At 40.3% G+C, this 23,327-nt stretch overlaps 3 protein-coding genes and 2 long non-coding RNA genes across 5 annotated transcripts in view; 3 read left to right on the plus strand and 2 right to left on the minus strand.

Moving 5' to 3' along the window:
- The window catches only part of LOC134187685 (lysosome membrane protein 2-like), a 6,374-nt gene extending 1,577 nt beyond the window's left edge, over positions 1–4,797 (plus strand). Inside the window, exons 2-8 of the mRNA XM_062655838.1 lie at positions 286–480; positions 2,396–2,783; positions 2,841–2,959; positions 3,019–3,092; positions 4,308–4,359; positions 4,415–4,517; positions 4,585–4,797. Coding sequence (XP_062511822.1) covers positions 286–480; positions 2,396–2,783; positions 2,841–2,959; positions 3,019–3,092; positions 4,308–4,359; positions 4,415–4,517; positions 4,585–4,676 — 1,023 coding nt within the window. The 3' untranslated portion in view covers positions 4,677–4,797. The remainder of the gene's footprint in view (positions 1–285; positions 481–2,395; positions 2,784–2,840; positions 2,960–3,018; positions 3,093–4,307; positions 4,360–4,414; positions 4,518–4,584) is intronic.
- Positions 4,798–5,101: 304 nt separating this feature from the next.
- LOC134187686 (TNF receptor-associated factor 6-like) lies at positions 5,102–6,615 on the plus strand. Its single transcript, XM_062655839.1, has one exon. The coding sequence runs from the start codon at positions 5,102–5,104 to the stop codon at positions 6,584–6,586; it is 1,485 nt and encodes a 494-aa protein (XP_062511823.1). The 3' UTR covers positions 6,587–6,615.
- A 1,638-nt stretch (positions 6,616–8,253) lies between these two features.
- Positions 8,254–10,836, minus strand: LOC134187917 (zinc finger MYM-type protein 1-like). The gene has a single exon (XM_062656093.1). It carries the CDS (start codon positions 10,742–10,744, stop codon positions 8,360–8,362), a length of 2,385 nt encoding a protein of 794 aa, XP_062512077.1. The 5' UTR covers positions 10,745–10,836; the 3' UTR covers positions 8,254–8,359.
- Positions 10,837–11,551: 715 nt separating this feature from the next.
- On the minus strand, positions 11,552–12,678 carry LOC134188359 (uncharacterized). The gene is made up of 3 exons (XR_009971314.1): positions 12,594–12,678; positions 12,392–12,452; positions 11,552–11,996 (listed from the first exon to the last, which is right to left on the minus strand). It is a non-coding gene; the product is annotated as an uncharacterized LOC134188359 (long non-coding RNA).
- A 6,189-nt stretch (positions 12,679–18,867) lies between these two features.
- On the plus strand, positions 18,868–19,959 carry LOC134188165 (uncharacterized). Its single transcript, XR_009971281.1, has 3 exons — positions 18,868–18,970; positions 19,191–19,574; positions 19,642–19,959. It is a non-coding gene; the product is annotated as an uncharacterized LOC134188165 (long non-coding RNA).
- The last annotated feature ends 3,368 nt before the right edge of the window (positions 19,960–23,327 follow it).

A 23,327-nucleotide genomic window follows, 5' to 3' on the forward strand; every position in this document is an offset into this window, starting at 1 on the left:
AACACACACACACACACACACACACACACACACACACACACACACACACACACACACACACACACACACACACACACACACACACACACACACACACACACACACACACACACACACACACACACACACACACACACACACACACACACACACACATGTGATTTTTGATGATTAATTAACTTTATCTAATGAAGGAATGATTCTTATTTATTAAATTTAATAATTATTATAATGGTTATCATTGCTTAGTACAAGGTATAGAATTATTGTTGTGTTTGTTCCTAGTCTGTTCTAAGTGCTCTCAATGAGTACGTTCATTCTCTAACTGAGGAAATTCTATCTGCACTGTTGAAGTTAATTCCAAAGGAGTCATTGTTTATCAAGAGATCAGTGCATAGTTTGATATGGGGATACCAAGACAACATCCTGTCACTTCTAAACAAATTTAATTCTAGTATCCCCAAAAGCTTTTCTTTGCAGGTGAGCTAAAGGTAATGAAATTGATGTTACAAATAATTAATACAAGTTAAATGTTGACATATTGCTCTTCAAAGTTTGAAAACAAAACTCTGTAATATGTATTGTATTTGGTTTAGTATTGTTCAGTATGTTTACGAAATTAGCGAACTACTTTAAATTGTTAAACCAAATGGTTGCCAACTAAACACAGTGCTGGTATGCATAGAGGTGCAAGAAGCTATGGAGTAGCTACAGTAGCTTAAATGACTTCAAGGTTGACCTCAGGGCTACAACATTTAGCCTCTCCTTGCTAACTTAGATTATCTCCACTATCAGTCTAACCACACAGACAAGATGTTAAAGGCTAAAGGGTAAAATAGATGCACATTCATTAACTTGTCTTTGAGTGACAAACATTAAGTATAATAATATATTTACTTTGTACCAATAGTATATTATGGACATTAACCTATATGGATTTGCAGTACTCAGTTTAACACAGAATTATCAATGGCATGCACTGTAAACTCACTCCAGGAAGTTTTAAAATCTTTGCTCCAAAGATATTTGAATTGTATCTTGTATGTGTCCAATTATTGATTACATTGTATTTTCTTTTCTGTAGTGAAACATTATAATGTTGAAAATGTAAGTTGAAATATTTTCTTTTTAATTTGGTAGGTGTAGCTTGGTTGTCAACCTGATTTTAAATCTATTTTGACATTGGAAGGATTGCCTTGTGTAATTTGTACTTGAGATTGTATCTTTCTTAAGGACTATTTATGCATGATGTTCTTAAGGTCTATGCATGATGTGAAGTCATCTAAGAGGTTATGACTATGAGACATTTTGCAATGCAATAGTCACAACTTCAGTTGGACTACTCTTGTATATTAGTTTTTGAAGTGCACAATCAAACTTGTGGCACATCTGTAGACTCAGTTGTGCCTAGGAAACTATATCTTTTTTTGAGCTTGTGTCGCAAGTTAAAATTTGGTGAGCACTGGTGGACAATTCTTTGGGCAAGGAACTCACTCACAATTACTCTTCTCATGCAGGACCTCTTGGCAGACCAGCCTCAGGCTGAAACAGCGTTTAGTTAATACAATCCTTTTATCTTATAGAATGGCTTCTGCCCGTCTATGTAAGCCCTAGAACGCCAAAACTGCTATGTCAGTCATCCTGAAATTTTGCATACAGATTAAGTTTGACACTGGTAGAACAATTAACTGTTCCATACCTGCTAATAATATTTGCTGGGGAAAGAACGGACTGCTCAACTAGTAAAAAAGAAAATGTGTAAATAATAATTAGAAAGTAAATAAATAATAAATCAGTAAGTATGACAATATTGATTTTTGGTAAGTTGCAGACTTTGAGCTTAATTGTCACACTGGCATTTTAGCTGTTCTGTGGAATCTCCAAACTGTGTATGCTGGCACATTATTCAACTCACACACAAAAGAAGCAATGCTGTGCTTCAGCACTAACTTTGTCACAAGTTCCTATTTTAAATTTGCATTTGTAAATCAGTCAACTTCAACATTGAATGTAGGATGAGTGATTTATTTCCAGTGCACTTAATTGTAAGACATTACTATTGTCATCGTGTATGTATGTATACATGGATTATGAGAAAGTTGTTTGTGCTGTTCATGTTGACATTACCCAGTATGATTTTTGTTTAATATGGTACGCAAATGTTTGGTAGTAGTGTACACATAATAACTATATCAGTTTGTTTGAAAATGTATTGGGTCTTCGACTCTAGTACTGTGTGAGTGGCATTACAGGATATACCTTGTATGCAGAGTCTCATGAAGAAACTCGACACATTAATAACTATTGGGACTCGGGGACTGTATGAAGTCTTTAAATGCTGCATACAGTTAGTTTATATACTGTTGTAACTGAATGGAATGACATATTTATGTAGGCAAACATCTCGACACCAGACTGGCGGAAGAGATGTAAGGCATATACTGGAGTTGGAGATATAAGTCGTATTGCTCAGTTCATTGAATGGAATGGATTAACTCATTTGACTTACTGGAATAGTACAGCTGCAAACAAATTAAAAGGAACAGAGGGCTTTCTTTTCAAGCCTGGCAATGGAAAGGACTCAGTCTATGTGTTTGTTGATCAGCTATTCAGGAGTGGATATTTCAATTACACAGAAACAGAATATATCAAGGGCATCAGAGTTAACCGTTTTGCAATTCCAAAGTTTGAAATGGCTAACGCTTCACTCAATCATGCCAACAAAGCATACTATGCTTATGGACCCAGTGGCCTCTTTAACATGACAACCTGTGTTCCCATGAGTTTGTCTCTTTACATATTTTCAGGCGTTATGTTGTGATAGTAAAAGCATTTTGTAGGTGCTCCTGTTTATGCATCTAAACCACATTTTCTAGACGCTGGTGAGAGCTTGTTGGAAGCGGTTGAAAATATTAAGCCTAATAGGTCTCTTCACGACTCATTTCTTGACATGGAACCGGTAGGTTTAGTCTATCTATATGTGAGTAATGAATGCAGTAGCAACTAGATCCATTTTAGATGACTGGAGCTGTGTTCAGAGCGGCTAAGCGACTGCAACTTAATGTTAAGTTGGAGCAGAACAATGACATTTCGTACGTGTTATGTTTCGTACTGTTTAGTATTGGTATGTGATTGCTCTTTTAGTTAAGATTTGTAGTTTTGTTGATTTGTCAGTGCATCTCTATGTGATCATTGGTCCTTTTGTTTGTTTGTCTGCATAGCTATTGTGAGTCCACCTGCCTCCATGCATTGCCTTTGTACATCGTAATGTTGATTCCATTGGTTTGCCCTTTTGCTGTTATTTATTCATGTGAGGATCAGTGTGACTTGTATCTGTTGCAAATTTAGGATTTCTGTCCATCAGGCAACTTGTATGTCTCTAGGTTTTTTTAGCTTGTCTGCCTTTTCATTAGGTTTTTCTCATTTCTGCTTTTGTCTTTCACTGTGTGTTTCTATATACACATCACCAAATACACATGCAGCAACCCTTCTGTTTGTTGTAATCAAACATTCGATCACAGCCTTTATATACAGTTTCTATATTTACATGATGGTAGATTGTCATGATTAGGGGTTACAGCTGCTTTCTTTTGCTGGCTGACCTTCTCCAATTGCTTTGTTTTAGGATTTCATTTGGAAAATAGACTAACTCAATCAATTTCTTACTTTTGTTGTGTGATGTCACATTCAGCACCTGCCTTGGACTAAGCATTAATTGTGACTAAGTTTTTCTGCTTTGCCACTCTGTAGTATTTCTTCAGGCATGGCTTTATGGTTGCTCTAAGTTACTTCAATTTTGTCTATTCTCTCGCCTATATATATATTAAGGAATGCAATCTTATAATGCAGTTACAGACCAAATCTAAAGTTTGTTCGAAATCAGCTATATATGTAGATATATTTTAATTAATATATGTATATTTATATTTATATATAGTTTATTATTCTATTTTTTATATTTTGATATCTCACCTAAATGGGAAAATCTAGTCTAGAAAGCTATCTTTTGAAACTAAATTTAGTCTATCTAGAATCATTCTACTATTATATGTCCAAGTCTAATTATAGTTGTTCGTATCAGTTAGACACAGCTTTGCTAAAACTGTCAAGAGTCTGTAAAAGCGAAGTTGCTAATCACATAATTAAGCGACTGCAAAAGAATTCTTGACTGTGACATCAAAAAGCAGGTTTACCCTGAATATATAATGCGCCCCAAAGACTTATTGTATATCTATATATATTCTAACAAATAATCATTAATGAAAGAACTAGTATTGTGTTAATTACGTTTTTTGACTGTATTTTAGGCAACTGAAGAAGGTACCTTCTCTCTACTTTCCTCTGTTTTGGGTTGAACAGGTAGAAGTTACAATTCTTTTGACTAATTGCAATTTGCCACTTGCCTACTCTACAGACTGCTGAGATTCCAGATCATTTGGCAAGTAAGTTCAAGTCAGCTTTGCTCACTCCCATCACAATAGCAGACAACATTTTGATAGCTCTAATGGTTATCACAGGTAACATATTCGGTGACTAGCTACCAGCATGTAAGTATGCTTGAGTGATTGGTGATTGTGCCGTTAGGTTTCATTGGCATTTTCTGCTTTCTTCTCGCTGCGTGGTTTAAGTTCTCTTCAAGCGCAAGCGAGTTTTCGATTAACGAAGATAGAACTTGAGATGAAGGTACAAGTGCATGTCGACTATTTGAAGTACCTCATATGATGTATACGACGTTGTCAGGTTTTGGTTGAATATATTGAGGTATATAATATTCACGAACCAAGACACGTACATGCAGATACTCACTATACGCACCAAGACGTAACACAAATGCGCATGTGCGACTGTAATGGTATTACATTACACTACACTGGTGTATCACTAAAAGCCATTTTCTTCCTATAATGTAACAGTTTCCGATGCTTACGTCGAGGTACCATGCACTTGGTTCCTTAATTAATTACCTAGCTTCGTCTCGCCTCCACACTCGCGTCATGTCGCGCCGACATACGAACTTGCACGTGTGCTATGTAGGAGGATTGGATTTCGCGAAGCGTGAGGTCTGAGCAAGCATGCTTAGAGGAGATCCTCGTGTCATACTATGTCTGGAGGAGGATTTGACGCTCACTTTGTTGAACCTCTCTCTGTCCGATTGACATGCCCCATTTGTCAATTGGCAACGCGAGAACCTAGGGTTACGGAATGTGGTCACCAGTTCTGTGTTGAATGCTTGGGGCCCCTCATTAGCGATGGCAAAATGACATGCCCTCTGTGCAGGAAGGAGCTGAAGGAAGCGGATATCTACCCAAGCAACATGGTCAAACGCGAAATTCTGAGTCTGAAGATTCGTTGTGATAGGCACGAGGAAGGCTGTAACTGGACTGGTGAACTACGAGACCGCAATCAACACGACCAAGTATGTGGCCACGTAGCTGAAATGTGTAATTGTGGAAATCGGATAATGAAAAAGGACAGGGAGAACCACGACAGAAATGAATGCAAACGACGGATCGTACGCTGTTGCTACTGTGACGAAGTGCTGGAACATGTACAGTTAGCTTCTCACTACGAGGTATGTTACAAGTATCCTGTTGGTTGTCCTCATCAGTGTGGAATGCAGGTAGCTAGGAAAGACATGGAAATGCACTCTAGCAAAGAGGGTGAGTGTCCTAACAGTCCTTTACAGTGTGAATTTGCATCAGCTGGATGTCAGTACACTGGCAATAGAAAGGAGTTACAGTATCATTTGAACAAGGAGACTGTTCATCACCTCGGTTTGGCTGTGAGCTCACTGCACAGCATAACAGTTAGATTGGCAGTTGCTGAAACAAAGCAAAGAGAAACAGATAAAAAGTTAGCACATGCTGAAAAGAAGCTAGCAGAAGCTGAGAAAAAGCAGAAAGCAAAACTTGAATCAGTGCAAGCACTGAAACGTGAACTGAAATCATTAAAAGCATTCACACATTTTTGTACTCCATCCTGGAAAAATTCTGTACGATCAATAGACTCTGTGAGGGCTGCGCTAGGTGAACAAACGCAGGTTTCCTTTTACTGGGACAAGGATTTTGTTCATTTTTGGAAGATAAACAACCCTGTCAAAGCATCTCAAAAAAAATTTTTATCTCAAAAAATGCATGTTGAAAATTCAGGATTGCATTTGCAGCTCGCTCTAAAGTTGGAAGCGAAAGAGTCTGATAAGCGGTCTGCTTTGGCATATGTGACTGTGTATCGTGTCAGAGGAGGGTATGGTGAAGAAGCACGTCATTGTATGCATCAGATGTCGATGTGTTTGCTAAACCAACTGCCATCGCGGACCGGCTTTTTACCCCTAGGGCGGACCCTAGGGCTGGACCGGGAATTAATAAAGGTCACTGGAAAGATTGATTTTAGTTCCAAAATAGCTCCTTCCGTGGAACACTCCCAAGAGTTGAAAAAATCAGAGCATTCAGCAGAGCTGTCTGTTTTCGAAGACCATCTGTTCAAGCTTGATTTGACACTTCCAGAAATGAGTTACCCTCCACTGAATGACGAATTGTTGGTTACTTTTCAGCTGAAACAGTTACAGCTAGATTTGCCTAAGATTTAGATTGTATCACTTGATATCAGTTGAACAGAATATCAATTGAACAGAATTTGCAAATGGGTTCCCTGTGAGTTAACCTTCAGCCATTACTCATTAGTTATCCCGCCTACATGTCTCGCCTTTCTCATTTATCCCGCCTACATGTCTCGCCCGTCTCATTTATCCCGCCTACATGTCTCACCCGTCTCATTTATCCCGCCTACATGTCGCGCCCGTTTTATTATCTAATTATCTAGCGCGCGCGCAAGGCAGTAGTCGCTTACCTATTATTTGCAATTGTAGCCACATCATAGCAATAAAAATTGCAATTCATATATCTTTGATAAGCATATTAACTGCGCTTTGGGATGATATAATTTTTATAACTATTGTTACTTGTTTCGATACGTGACTTCGACATCCAGTCAACGCTACTCTATTTGAGTCATTGCTGTCTTCACCAACGGGAAGATCTTTCCTGTGGTGCGTCGCATCGCCGTTTAGAGAGCTAACAAATATATAAAACATTAGAAAACTGTTGGCATGATAGTAAAATACCACGTTCTGTAACGACAACATACGGGTACATATCCATAGCAACTGGCTAGTATGGGCATAACTCAAATTCTACCCAACGGCTAGAGCCCGAACTTGCAAAACACTTACTGAAACACTTAGAAACAAGGCCTGGAGAAGAACAAAGCGATTAGACTTCCAAATGCTCTACTTAGAGCGTGGCGACGTCGCTGTCTTCACCAACCGGAATTTCATCATCGTTCTCCGTCGTATCGTCGTCAGATGACAAGTCCAAAGCATAAAACCGGTGCGTGACCATTTCGTCCATTCCATTTTCAATTTCCGGCAACAATTGAATATTGAATTAGAAATTGAAAATTGCCTACAAGTTGCTTGCAATTTCAATATTTAATTCTATTAAAAATTAAAAATTGATTGATCGACGGACTATAATTATTTGCGGATTAAAATGAATATTGAAAACAAACTTAATTTTTAACCAATTTCCTTTTTCAATGCAATAGAATATTGAAATTGCAAGCACATTAGTTCAATTTTCAATGTTAAATTCAATAATCAATTTAATTTAAAAATTAAATATAAAATTTTGAATTTGCGTGGCCAATTCGTCCATTCCATTTTTAATTTTTGAAACAAATTGAAAATTGAATGTCAAATTAAAAATTGACTGGCGTTGCTTGCTTTTACAATATTCCATTACATTGAAAATAGAAATTGATTGAAGACCAATTGTGATTTCAATATTTATTTACTTTGCAAATAGATTCAATCTTTCCATACGTCCAATTTTCGTAAATTATGAATATTAAAATATAGCCTCTGATGCAATTTTTTCTTCGTACTAAATGTAAATAGAAAGTTACCCGCAGCTGCTAGCGCGAGCGATATCTCATAAACGGCATAAAGACACCGCGCGGTCGGTCGCCGGTGACTTCAATATTCAATTCTATTGAAAGACGAAAGTTGCGTCTAGCTTAGCCACGCCTAGCCACGCCTCTGGCACGCATGCAATGTAATGCAATTAAGAGATGCATGAGAAAGCCTCAACTGGCACGCGACCGACCTCTCACAACAAGTCGGTAAGCACTTGCACCTGGCTCTCATCAACCATCACGCTCAGACGCAAGGGCGTAGACACCGGGGGGGCTTTGGGGGCTCAAGCCCCCCCAGAATTTGAGACTTGTATTTCAAATCTTTGATACATTAAGGGATAGGCAGTACGCGTACAACACAACACTACATTTACTAATTCAAAAGAGTTTAATCAAAGTGTCCGAATAGTCGTCTTCTGCTTTCATTACGTGTAACAAACTCATTCGCAACACCTTTTATTGGTAATGCATCAGTTTTGTCCTTATGGATATGGAGTATCATAGACCAGTTGAGACGACATTCACTTATTGTAGAACGTAGCCATGTCTTGAGTCTACGGAGAGCACTAAAACTTCTTTCACTTGTGGCGTTTGTTGCCGGCATTACCAGAATGAGCTTGACTACTTTGATGACTTCAGAAAAAAACTGTCTTTCTGCACTGCTTAAGGATTTGAGGTATACGACCAGAGACCGTACATCCGTCAGTGGCTGTTCAGTACCTGCATGAAGAAGAGTGAGCTGTGTTTGAAGTCGGTCTGGGTGACTGAAATCATCACCATAAAAATTGACAATCTCTTTCAGTGCTTCCGATTGCTGGGGTTGCTGAAGAGAAGTTACAACTGTCTCTAATTTCTGTAACATGTTGAATCCTTTCTGATGAAATCTATCTTTGACTGCTGCTAAAATCAAGTCAATGGCCTCAAAGTAAGCCCTTCGATAGATCTCCTTCACTTCTACTGGATGTACTGTTGCACCTTCTCCTACCTCGAATTGTCTTGGAACTTTCCTACGTCGTGGAAGGGTAGGGGATGGCACTTGAAGTGACAATCTTTTGCGTTCAACGTACTTCCAAAATATATCAAAGCACTCATCAGATCTCATTGACTGGATAGTTGTTGTTGTAGTACTGACTAGCTTTTGGCCTTCGCATGCTGAAATAGTAGAACTCTGTAAGGATCGGGACAGGTTGTCCACTATGTTCAGCAGCTTTCTTCCAAGTTCAACACCATAAACGAAGTCAAATGTGTCCATCTGCAAAGCGATTCCTCCAATTCTAGCTCTCATCTCAGTATCCTTTGTGGCTTCTTTTGCCACATCCCAAGTCATCTGAAGTGTAGTGTAGTTTTCAGATATTGACGTTAATGCCTCAGCCCTGACCGTCCATCGTGTAGGACAAAGAATCCGTAGTCCTGGAGAGCCAGCAGTGACAACATCTTTAAACTTCTTGAAGATGCTTTCACGTTTGGGTGATTTTTTTATCAACTTAGTAATTTCATGTACGGTCTCCAGAGCACTTCGCATGACCTTGATACCTTTCAACACATCCTGAGTCGCTAGGTTTAATGCATGACCATAGCAGTGTGTGTACAACGCACGGGGCTCTAGATCATTTAGTCTTTTTGCAACGCCTGACTTCGCTCCTGCCATGTTACTAGCGCCGTCGTAGCACTGGCCTCGGCAATGGTCAATCCTTAGATTCATGCGTAACAGGATATCTTGAACTGTTGCTAGTATAGAGTCAGCAGAAGTTGAGTCTAAGCTATACAGCCCTATTACTTCCTCATGGACTTCCAGATCATCATCTACGTATCGAAGACAGAAGACCATTTGTTCAGTATTGGACAAATCTGTAGTTTCATCTACCATGATAGTGTACCACTTTCCCGATACCTTCCTAACAACATCTCTCAGAATCATTAATGCCATGATACTGAGAATTTCATTTTGTATACAGGGGCTTGTGAACTTGGCCTGGCATTTGTCTAACCATTTCCAGAGCCTCGGATTGTCTTCAGCACGCATAATGAGGAGTTGCATTAAGTTGGAATCCCTTTCAAGAGCGACACTACCTTCAGGTTTAGACCGACCACGCATGGCGAGACCTTGCCGAGCAAGGTATCGAATGCAACTAATAATTATCTGTAACATATTCCTATTCTCAACCATTTCTTCTGCATAACCTTTCCCTAGCATTTGCCCAACATTCTGTTCCTTGCCAACCACCATATCCATAGCATCACGATGAAAGACTGATTTCTGATGTTTTTCAAATTTAGTGAGTGCTTTCTTCCAGTCTGTAAAGCCAGTTCTCACGAATTTATCGTCCAAGTTCCCAGCGCGCAGAGCAACTGAGCCTAAGTCCTTCTTCTCCGCCACCTGGCAGTAGAAGCAGAAGACTTTGTCATCTGCTTCTTGATAATGCAACCACGGGTATCTTCTATACCAAGAAGAACAGAATGCTCGCTGCTGCTTAGCAAATGTGCGATATGGGAAGGACAGCAAGGGTTGGTGAGGACTCCAAGGCATCAAGGTGGGCTGAGGCTGGGCGCCAGCAACCGGTCTTGTCTCGGAGGCATCAGTTGCGTCGGGCTGGTGAGAGTGGTGGCCGCTTTCAGAACTTGTAGAGGCTGGTCCAGCCACGTTGCTAGTTTGGGCGTGCTCTTGGGCGTCTTCTTCACCTGAGACATTGCTTTCATGGTCAATGCCAGTGGGATAGTTAGTTACACTTCCATCCGGTTGTTGCGCTTTCCGCAGCCACGCTATCAGAGACATTGTGATACGGATGCAGTCGGGTGATGAACGTGCACTGGGCGCATGCGCAAAAGCACAATTAGGCCTCTTGGTTAAGCCCCCCCAGTTTTAGAATTGTGTCTACGCCCCTGAGACATGAGACATTCCTTGCGGCGATGAGCGAGGGAAGCCCGTTGCATGGAGGCACGCATCTAGGGCATCTATAATCAACGAGATCAACGTCTATCCTACACTGGAAAGTTGACGTCTAGTCGATTTGGAAAGACTCCAAGCAACTATCTAGCTAGAGGACATTTGCGTGGATCATCTAGGCCACGCCTCTAAACATCTGACGGGGAAGCCCCAGCCGGTATCTATCATCTCACGATATAGCGGCAGGTCGTGCATTCTCTCCACTCTCGATGTTCATAGACGAAGTTGACGAAGATTTTGTTCGGAAGCGAGTCGAAGAGGGTAATAGTCATGCTGTCATCAGTGAAGAATTACAGACGATGTTTCCAGGACTTCGGGGACTTAGCGAATGATCTGTTCGCCGTTTCTGTACAGACAGAGGCATAAGTCGACGTTGTTCTCTGACTAAAGAAGAACTAGAACGCTGCGTGTCTGACGCCGTAAGCGAGGTGAGCACTAGCTATATCTTTAGGTAGCTGGCTGCATGCTCATTACAGTTAGATTAGATCATGATTTGCTCATGATCACTCTATCTAGGTAATGATTGTACACTGCATGTATACTGTGTGCATGGCCTATAATTCTTAAGACACACAAACCAGGTGATTGACATTAATTGTCATGTGATTTATTTCTCTAGTTCAACAAACTTTGGCAATGGACAACAATGCTAACAGCAAATTTGAATGATCTAGCTCTATATATCCATGTTCTTTGACATGTATTAAAATCAAACGTATTGTAATTAGCAGAAGTCTTCTAGAGCCCACTCTGGCACAATGTCATTCCCGGACGTGTTCTGGTAGATGGAGCTCGATTCGTTTACTCTTGGTACCGTTCCTCTCTGAGTCTGCCTTCTGGCGTACTTTCTGTCCAAAAACTCAAACACCTTTGTTGTTTCAATGGCTCTCCACGGAAGAGGTCGGATCAGGAGTTGTGAACGTCCAGCAGTGGTGGCTCCCTCAGAGGGTGGCTCGTTATCACTGCTATTTTCAGAGACTTCTGACGACATCAATTCCAGTTTCGTGGCACTAGCGTACGTCTTCTTTTGTTCGTCGTTCAAAGTTGTGGACATCTCTAAAGATGAAGATCTTTGCAGTTTCTAACATAATGAACATATTGATATAAATAATACAGTTGTTCCCCAAAAATATGCAATAAGATTAATATATATATATATATATATATATATATATATATATATATATATATTAAATGGACATATGCAAGGTTTCATTACAAAGAAAAGTTAAAAAGACTAAAGAAGACAAATTAACTAGAGCGATGACATTCTGTGATCAAGAGTTATAACTGATCATGAGTATGTAATATTTAGGTGTTACCATGTTACAATTTTGACGTAGAATGCTATTGAAACAAGACCGTATTAGCAGTTAAAATATGTATAGTTATATTATTTTGTAAAAGTCAAAGCAAAAAATCAAAAATTTACTGGTGACCGCCTGCAAGTACAAGATATCTTAGACTTTGACTTACATTGTGTAGCCGTTGCCTTCTTCTTGCCTTTTGACGATCTGAAGATGCAAGATGGTCCGACCTGTCAAAGTCAATATAAATATACATGCATACAGGAATTATAGGCCATGCACACAGTATACAGCAAATCATGACCCAATCTAACTATAATGAGCATGCAGCCAGCTACCCAGAAACTTAAAGCTAAAATTTTAGTGCTCACCTCGCTTACGGCGTCAGACACGCAGCGTTCTAGTTCTTCTTTAGTCAGAGAACAACGTCGACTTATGCCTCTGTCTGTACAGAAACGGCGAACAGATCGTTCGCTAAGTCCCCGAAGTCCTGGAAACATCGTCTGTAATTCTTCACTAATGACAGCATGACTATTACCCTCTTCGACTCGCTTCCGAACAAAATCTTCGTCAACTTCGTCTATGGACGTCGAGAGTGGAGAGAATGCACGACCTGCCGCTATATCGTGAGATGATAGATACCGGCTGGGGCAAATGAAATGGCAAATGAGTCGTCACAAGGCGCGAGTGCGGTCTGGTCAACAAGGACAACCAAATCTTACCTTGCGTTTCTTGACGTCAAGAAGCTTCAATGGCCATCGTGAAAGCAATGCCGTGATTTGATACGTTTAGCGTCTAACGTCTTGTCGTGTTTTACGCGCAAAAGATCACGCTAGATAACAAAATCCCATTCGAACGAATTCGTCTGAATGGGATTTCGACATTTCCGACCGATCCAGAGCTGTTTGAAAGTACTGAATGGGTTGCTTCTATTGTGAAAAGTAGTGCCATTGCATTTTCAGCATCGGCAGACGTAAGACGAGAGCATGAAACGGCGAATAAGTTGTCAAAAGGCGCGAGTACGGTCTGGTCGACAAGGACAACAGAATCTTACCTTGCGTTTCTTGACGTCAAGAAGCTTCAATGGCCATCGTGACAGCAATGCCGTGATTTGATACGTTTATCGTCTAACGTTTAGTCGTGTTTTACGTGCAAAAGATCACGCTAGATAGCAAAATCCCATTCGAACGAATTCGTCTGAACGGGATTTCGACATTTCCGACCGATCTAGAGCTGTTTGAAAGTACTGAATGGGTTGCTTCTATTGTGAAAAGTAGTGTCATTTCATTTTCAGCATCGGAAGACGTAAGACGTGAACATGAAAGCGTCGAATCTACCCGTCGAGATGCGCGAGTACGGTCTGGTTGACAAGGCCGTCAAACTTTGATTTGCTTTTCTGACTCTCAAAAGCATTTCAATTGGTTTCCATAACAGCGCAGACAATTTTTAGGTTTAGTAGATAACGCCTAGCGTCGAAATTGTACCAAGGCAAACTTGTCTTGGGTTCATAGGCGTTCTACGTCGTTTCTGAAACGACTAGACTTTGCAGACTGTGTAAAAGTGAGCGAAATGTGTACGTATTGCATTCAGAAAGTTCAACGTCTCAACCGAAGACGAAAAACATGAAAATCCCATTGGGACGAAAGATTCTTTGCAGTCCCGTTCGAACGAAAGAATCCCAGTAAAAAGATGAACAGGGCCTTATTCGCGAGAGATCATGGAAATGTACGTGATTAGTTAAATTCCAAAGGTCACAACTCTACTTGATCGCTGAGTTGATGTTCTCTCTCGAGTTCCTCTTCAGTAAGCAGGTGTTCATTTCTCAATAGCCCTGCATGTGAATTTACTTCGTTATTTGCTGCAGGCCGTTAATCCTATAGGGTGTACCGACTCTCTGGTTTGTAATACCCAGACTATATCGGACAAGACCGCTTGGAATAGGGTATATTTTGTGTGATTACAAATCAGTGGTTTTGTTAGCTGCTGCCTTGGTGCTTCAGCCAAAGTGTACGTCTGCTTGCATGATTTTGTCTGGTTTTTCAGGCTTTACGACAGTCTTCAAGCCACTGCTCTTCAACTATGGTGCAGACCAGTATAGTGAGTCTGTAATATGAAACAAGTACACTGTGTTACCAGATATAGTCTGTACTTGCATGAGATAGTGTGTAATCAAACTAGCACAGTGAGGGTGTTGTTCAATATTACGATGTTTCTCAAAACGAAGCTATACGTTTTCTTTTCTACTCATGGCCTTTACACTCTCTACAGTGGATCCGCAATATAACGAATTGCATGAGACACAACAATTACTTTTGTTGTATTGAGGGTTCGAGATTAGCCAATGAATTCTAGTTACCGTTTTGCAAAGTCAGGGAATGCAAGACTAGACAATGCGACAGGATGTGCCCATTCTAAGCAATCTCCTGGAGCCTGGCCAGGTACTCATAGCAGCCCCGACTGCGACACCAATTATGGTGTGGGCACCCGAAGTCCCACCCGGACCCGTGACTGATGGACTTTGTCGAAGTTGGGGCCCTTTGCGGCCCAGTAAATGGCCAGATACTCATTTATACTCCTGAATTGAGAGAGGCAATTGTGTGTGAGTTCTTCACTCAAGGAAATTATGCCATAGCTCACCATCACTGTGACTTGAACTTGCAACCCTGTAGGGTTCCGGATGAACTCACTCCATAAGATGACTCTCTAACCAACTGAGCTATAGCACACATGGCATAAGAAGTAGTTGCTAGCTGATCGCACCAACAAATAAACGGTAAACAGTAATTATGAATTACAATGTACTTTCAGCAACATGTTTAGAGAAGTCAGTAATTGACCTTTTGAGGCATGTTGTGTAGAGCTGATTCTGTGACAACGGGTCTATTTTGTTCTATGTCATCTAATTTAGAGGATTGGGCTGAACGATGGTGAATACCATATATTCTACTGATAGGCTTGAAGCACTGAAATGCTTCTCTGTGCAATTGTCTTTGCGTATCACGGTCACTTGCATCTTCACCATGGATGTACATTGTTCCTGCATCAGTTCAAGTGTGCATGGCCTTTTGGTTTTGCTCTGACTCCTCCCGCTGTCTATAGTTTACGTGGCCAGATATTTAGAGTGCAGGTGGGGTGGGGCAGGAAGAACGTCTGGTTAGATTCATCAGGTTTTTGCAAAATCTTGGCATGTCCAAGTTGCACATAGACAGTTATGGGCATAGGTTAGCCATCAGGTCCGGAACTTTATAGGTTCAGATTACCACTGAGGGAGCATCTCATATGTTTGCACATATTTTGTAAACATAAGACATTTTGAAAGGGAGTAAAAGGTCAAAATGACTTTCGAGTACAATTGGCGTATCAAATATATTTAATCTTTGTCGTCTATTTGTTGTGTGTAGAAGTCTATGATTTGCTTAATTTCACTTAGAAATCACAGCTAAGGGTGGCTCTCATATGTATGTGCAAAGTGTGAAACTTCATCATAATCAGGGAAGTGTTGCATAACACGTCAGGCGAAGCAATGGTGCTAAGTGCTAAGCACCATGGTAATAGTGCAGCCTTTAACCTTTTTCGAAAGCCTATTTCTCATTGAAAGCTGTGTGCAGCTCTCCAAGGAACAAATGTGAAGAGTTTGAGTATGCTTTTGTGATGTGCTCCACATATGCTCTGTTGAGTGAAGTCAAGCATCTTGCAGATAACGTGTGAAAGACTACTGGCGAGGGAGTGGCTCAAGAGCAGGTAGAATGTAGGATAAGTTATATTTGCTGCATCGTCGCTAGTCTCGAGAAACAGGAAACCTTTCTACTGTAAAGTTTGGTGTTGGGTGTTCATCAATATTGCAGTCGATGATGCATGCAGTGTCAGTCAAAAAATGTGAAGACAGAGAAATCTGAGTAAGGTTTGATTGTTTCTCTTTTTAAGGTGTTCTTCTGCTTGTTGATGCAGCACTTTCTCATATTAAGACTTGTAGATATCTTAGTATGTGTATAGCTTGATATATAAATGTGCGAAAACGACTTCAATATGAAGGGGAGGCAAGGGGACTATTTGAAATGTCTGCCTTACGTGTAGAAAGTATGTGCACAAATAAGCATTTGCCGGACATTCTTGCCACACCCTCTCCTACTCTGAACATCTGGCCATGTGAGACTACTTGCTTGCTCTGGCTAGTTGCCTAAGTGTCTGATTGTGAGAAAGATAGCGTAAGCTTGTAACATTGCGCATTCCAAAGATGCTTTTGGCTGTTGCTGGCTTAATGTTCTTGTAATCAACTAATGAAACAAATGGTCGAGTGCCATGGTGTCTCTCTAGCTTACGACGTCTTTGCCAATAGCTTGTCAGGTTCAAGGTCATCTTGCTTTGATAGGTTCTGCACATAGTACACATACATGACTCACAGTTTTTGAGCTCACACTTGCTTTTCACTTTGACATTATGTTCTTGGATGGATTCAGCTTTTACAGCACCTCAATAGCAGTCTATTAAGATTTAATGAAATGACCCAAGTTGACAAAGAAGGATGCCTGTTTATGAGATCCAAAAAGCTTGAAACATTTTATGGATGTAACTGTCGGTGTGCCTATCCTGAAATGGTTGACAGCTTCTGGATTATTTTTTGATAAGTTTTTACAATACAAAAGATTGGGTAACCCTACCTACCTGCTTAAGAAATATCAAGGAAACATTGTTTAGGTTAAGATCGGACAGCACCTAAGTCTGTAGTTTAAACTAGAAACTTTGCACATAAGTAAAGTTGTGCAGAGCCATAGGAACAAGCACAGATCAAAGCTGAAGACACGACAACTGTTTGCAGTAGTAGAATGGCCAACTTTAGACAAATATAGCTTTGGAAGAGTTCTCCATCAGTTCATTAACAGACATCAACGAGCTTTCAAAGGTATGATTTCTGTACTGAATTTCCAGCATGAGTTAAAAATTAAAGTTTAAGAAGAAAAGGAGATAATAACAGTAACAAACTAAAAGCGACAACCATGCAGGCACAAACTGACTGATAAACAAATAAATGGACAAACAAACAAAAATGGAAAGATTGCAAAAAAAGTGTTCTAATAGTGCTCACTTGGATCTATATACATGAGTTAAATAGAATGAGAAAATTGTAAACGTGGTCAACGTGTAAGTATTTATTTACTGTTAGGCAGAAGGGTATACATTGTCAATAAAGGGAGTCCCAAGACAGTTTCAAGGTGCACTAGCAATGTTCCTGGGTGACACTTTGGCATCTAATGCTTTTTGGGGGGGTTCAAGATTGGAGTAGGCTTTGCTCTCAGAAAATGTAGATCTTGCCTGGCAACAGGCGATCAGATGCAGACTATGGTAAGATTAGTTGTTACTCCTACAGCCAGCAGCAATTTACTGAACATCATGCATGGAAACTTTTGATAGCAGTCTGTAATATTTGTGTTTGTATGCAATGGTAATCCATGAGTGGGTACATACATAGACACATACATGAGCAGGTACATGTATTGATTTGTCTAGGAACAGTTTTCTTTGTTTACATAGCACAATGACAAGCAATTTCAACTTCGAGACCCCACCAGTCATGATTCGTAGTGTGGTCTATTAGCAAGTTCTCTTTCTGCTGTGCATTCTGGCACATACGGCATCAACGAAAGGAGTGTTCTGAATGACGTTGAGTATTTTCATGTAGCCCACTTTGGTTGCCTCCCTCAAGATGTGTCGCATGTGCTCTTGGAAGGAGTGGCTCCAATGGAGCTCAGTAGTTACTCAAAGTGCAAGTCTTCAAACTGTAAATAATCACATTCAAGAGTTTGATTAGGGGCAGCACGACAAAAGCAACAAACCGTCTACAATGAATACTACAGCAGTTGAGGGCAATGCAAAGATTAATCAAAATGGTAAAGTCAATGGGAGATTTTTAAAATGGTAACCTCCTAATTATTCTAGTTTGTGTAGCCATTCAAATGTGGACATTGATTCGATACTTGCCTGTTCTGTTGGGAGATCTTGTTCAAGAAGACAACAGAAAATGGAAGTGCTGCCTTCTGTTGCATGAAATAACTGAACTTTTGACAGCTCTGGTTATGTCAGCAGATCTAGCTTCGTATTTGGAGGTTTTCAAGCATATATGAATGGGTATACGTTTACACACACACACACACACACACACACACACACACACACACACACACACACACACACACACACACACACACACACACACACACACACACACACACACACACACACACACACGCACACACACACACACACACACACACACACACACACACGCACGCACACACACACACACACACACACACACACGCACACACGCACATACACACACCCTCACACACACACACACACACACACACACACACACACACACGCACACACGCATACACACACACTTGCACACACACACACACACACACACACACACACACACACACACACACATCACCACCACCGCCGCCGCCACCACCACTGCTGCTGCCAACACCACTACCACAACAACAATAACAACAACAATAACACACACACACACACACACACACACACACACACACACACACACACACACACACACACAACACTTCACAAGCATTTGGGTGGTTGACTGGTAAATGTGACGACATCTTATACACAGGTTGTGATTGAAACACATCATACTCAGTTTAGAGAGTGTTATCCAGGAGTTTGACTAATATTTAACTAGGATGCACTACCTGATTCATCTGCCGTCACAAAGAATTTGGTAAGTGATATTATTTCTATTCTATACATTGAGTTACATACTCATACAGCATGCACACACGCATGCATGCACGCACGTACACACACACACACACACACACACACACACACACACACACACACACACACACACACACACACACACACACACACACACACACACACCACCACCACACCACACCACACCACACATGTATACACAGCATATGCCTGTTTCCAAGGTGTGGTCCTCTGGTTCGATCTTGGTGCCTGCGTTTTGAGGCAAAGCTGAAATTTGCCAAACATATTGGCCATCGTGGTAACTTCAAAATATAGGCCTGTCTATTGCTCGTCAACATCAAGGAATGATGTCATATTTCCTATTTGATAATCAGAACAAGTTGTTTGGAGACAACCTAGAAGTTGGACCTGGTAAGCTAATACTGTAAGCATTTGCTTGTGGCGTGGTAGATATCTAGAGTTGCTGTCACATGATGTGAACATTGTTTGATAATTGAATATAATTCATATGCAGGAAAGACGTTCCGTGTTTATGAGCTTAACGATCATGACAATTTGAAGTTCTGTCTTTGTCAGCTAATGAATGAGCAAGCTGTAATTGCTATGTAAGTTGCATAGTATGGTGTAGAGGTATGCTGAGTTTTCCTTATAACAATGTTGTCAATCTCTTAGTTCAAATTGGGTGAAGATTAGTGGTATCAAGTACTCCAAAGGTGTTTGGGTGGCAACAAATCAGGTAGAAGCTTGCCAGTGTTTGTTTGGCGTCGTAGAGCATGTCATCTGCCATTGCGAGGAGATTTACTTGTGGACAAAGGTGTGGCACACCGAAGGTCGAGACAGCCACACTCAAGCCTATATTTTGAGATCCCCTACATCGATGAGACTTGTAAAGCAAACCTGCTTACTATACCATTCTATATTGCAAGTTATGTCTGCTGATGACGGGAACAAGTACTTAACTGAAAATGCAAGTGCTAGTAACTAATTGAAACTAATGTCCTCTCTCCATTGTATATATGCTCCACTCTGCATGGGGCACTCTCTGCATGGTAGCAGCTAGGTGCATGTGTGCGTATAGTTAATTCCCCCATCTTTCTTTGAATCCTTATCTGGGTGCATGGACCTAGAAAAACATCTCTTACCACTCTTGCCGTCCAAAGAAGCAAACTCTTTTCTATTACCTTCCTTGATCGCCATGGGTCGGCAGAGGGTGAACTATAGTAAAGATTGGTCCGCCTCAATCTCCCAGCATTCTGTCTTGAAGAACACCTTCAAGCTTGCTATAACTTATGATTAGTAAATGATCGATGTACGTGATAGACAATACCAAAATTTGCTAGAGCTTCTTACATGCAGACAACTACTGCTTCAGTAATGTCATTGTGTAGCTGCTACAACCTTGTGCTTTACATGTCTAGAGATATCCTGGTTTTGAGCTCTAGAGAATCTAACAGTAAGAAATTAAGCAATGCATGCACTGGTTATATCACTGCAGAAACACTACTGAAATATATACCGATCTCAACAAGTCATTAATATCAAGCACTATAGTAATGACTACAATCTTTACTTAACATTACTACTTACAATCCATCAGTCTGCGGAATCTTCGAATTTTGTGAGCATGATCAATCAATGCAGAAAAGAGCAATCTACAAAATCAGATTTAGATAGCAAGTAAATGCATGGCTGGAAAAAATATATTTCAAGCAATGAGACTAATGTGGACAAGAAGGGATATGTAATGTACGTCATGTAAATGATGTGAGCAAAATAAAGTTATTATATGTTACACCACACTAACATTTTCAACTGTCAATTAACCCATGGGAATTAAGTCCAAGTCACTCTTGTAACCAATCCATAAAACAGGATCGAATAAGGTTTATCTCAGCTGGTGTAAAGTTGATCGTATTAATTTAGTTGTGGGTATTGCATGTTTATACAGACTGCTTCAGTCTAGCTGGAAAAGATGTGATATGATACCCTCCTTAATTCATGCCTTCATGCATTTGCATTAGCTCAGTTTGGCTTCGTCAGAGTTTTAGTAGTGGTTGAAACGTATGCATGAATTAATCTATAGTTATCATCATATGGTACACCAGTACCATCATTGCCCATAACTCTATGCCAAATACATACTGCATGTACAAAAGCATAATTATATTTCTGTTAGTTGATTCTATGCTGCAACAGGTAGAAACAAGCAGACAACTGTGACTACTTGTTCCCAAGATATCTAGCTCTCTCTTCAACAGATTGTGTGCAGTTAGCCCTAGCTCAGATGTACATCAGTATCAATACAATATATGATGAGATTGATGAATTTATAAACACAGGTGAATGTGTGTATGTGTCTGTAAGATGACCAAGAACCTTGTAATTGTAAGTGCACAGCCAATATGATGACTCATCACTACACTCTTTATACAGTGATAAAGCATTCATGCACTTAAAATAATTAGCAAATTAGTTAATTAATTACCACAGAGACAGACAGTCACACAAACCAACATGCTGCAACCAATACTGCACTGCCAATTATTAATAGTTATATGCACAGTGTGCAGCTCCACATATTGCATGTGTAGGACAATTTTAGAGGTCTGATCCAAATTTGTTTGATGTGCAATAGAATGGTGTTAATAGAATGGTGTTGTATGTGAATTAGAAGGAGTTATAAAAAATTAAGATTTATAATATTAGTTACACATCAGATTGGTGTAAGTTATAGGCTTTTCTGACTTATCAAACACATGTAGTCGATGAATTCCACAAGAAACCATTGTTTACACATTGTTTATACATTGTTTGTAATTTAAATTATTGAATTAATTAGGCACTGTTTTTCTCTGAGTCAGAGAACACTATTGGCTCTGTTGAAGATCTTGACAACGGTACATGCAGTGGTTGGCAAGAGAAAGCAAACTTCTCAATATCTTACTGACTGCAACATTCCAACCACAGAATATACCCTAAAACGATATTTATACCACACAAAGAGACCAGTTTATGAAATGCGTTGTTTTGAGTAATGCTACTCTTTGTACAAATTTGAGAAACTAGAAGTGATTGACAGAATTAGCTAGTGCTTCACAACAGTACTGCCGAACTCTTGTTTTCAAATCATCCTCAGCAGATTCTTAGGCAACTTATAATTAAAGCAATACACCCGTTCTTTTTGAGGTTAGTCTTGGAGGAAAGAAACATTTGTTCTATTCACAGCTAGCATACCTACTCTTAAGTATTGTTCATTTGCTGTCTAATTGTCAACCTGGCGTTCCAGAGCTGTTGGAACAATAGCGATCGATATATTGAAATATACCACCTGAGTATACCTTTTCTGATGTATATGATGGTGAAATATGGAATTATAGTTTGTAGGCAAACCACATGCAGACAATTATATATATTAAATTGTGTCAAATGATGCATCAATGCTAATAGTTCAAACTTACCAGGATCTCCTTTGTCATACTGGAAGCCTGCGTGCATGCAATGTTTGAAGAAGGTGGACCATCGACTTGTATGCCATTGCAAAAGGATCCACTCACAGTGTGTACTAGCTGTTACAATGTGATCGAGGTGAATGGCGTAGATGTGACAACATGGCCTCGATCTGCCAAGAAGAGATTTAATTAGGATAGATCAATCTGATTGATCCATGTACATGCATGTATATACTTTATAGTTACACTATTGTTGGCCTCTAGCAGTAGTACTGTCACTGTAATATTTAACCTGCATGTGTACGTAGTTGCACGGCTACTATAATATTATGTTGTAATACAAGTAACATTCCGGTTAAATAGTAAGTGTGAGTGTAGCATCACGCATGATGTCAGTCGTATACGGCAACGAGAGTCAACTGTCTAGACATAGATCTCGTAACTCATGCCTATACATGAAAGCAATGACTAGAATTTGGTGTGCAATGCATACCCACCTCGGTCGCCATACGCTGCCACGCGAGATGTCAAAGCGTGTCCGGCAGTATTGACACGTGACCAAGCGGATAGTCACGTACACAACGCAAGACGACTGCTTGGAGCCGCACCGGCTGTTCAGACGAGTCTCCTTCGACTTCCTAAAGCTCTTCGCGTCGTCCGAATTAGAAGGAATCCTTTCGGGGTGTTGTTGCTGAATGATATGGCTATGTTTAGAGTTCGCTAGCTAATTTTTTTGTGACAAGTGGAAATTCGACCTTCTTTGGGAAGGAGGGGCACGTCCGCTACCTTCACTGTGAAACCTAAAATTTTAGCTAGGTAGTTTTACGTACTTAGCATATCCGGCCTATGTCAGTGACCTAGTCCCACCCCGTGACCGGACTCCAGCTCTCCATCAAAGCAACCAATCTC

The sequence above is a fragment of the Corticium candelabrum genome, chromosome 12 (assembly GCF_963422355.1).
Source record: "Corticium candelabrum chromosome 12, ooCorCand1.1, whole genome shotgun sequence".
NCBI classification, from domain to species: Eukaryota; Metazoa; Porifera; class Homoscleromorpha; order Homosclerophorida; family Plakinidae; genus Corticium; species Corticium candelabrum.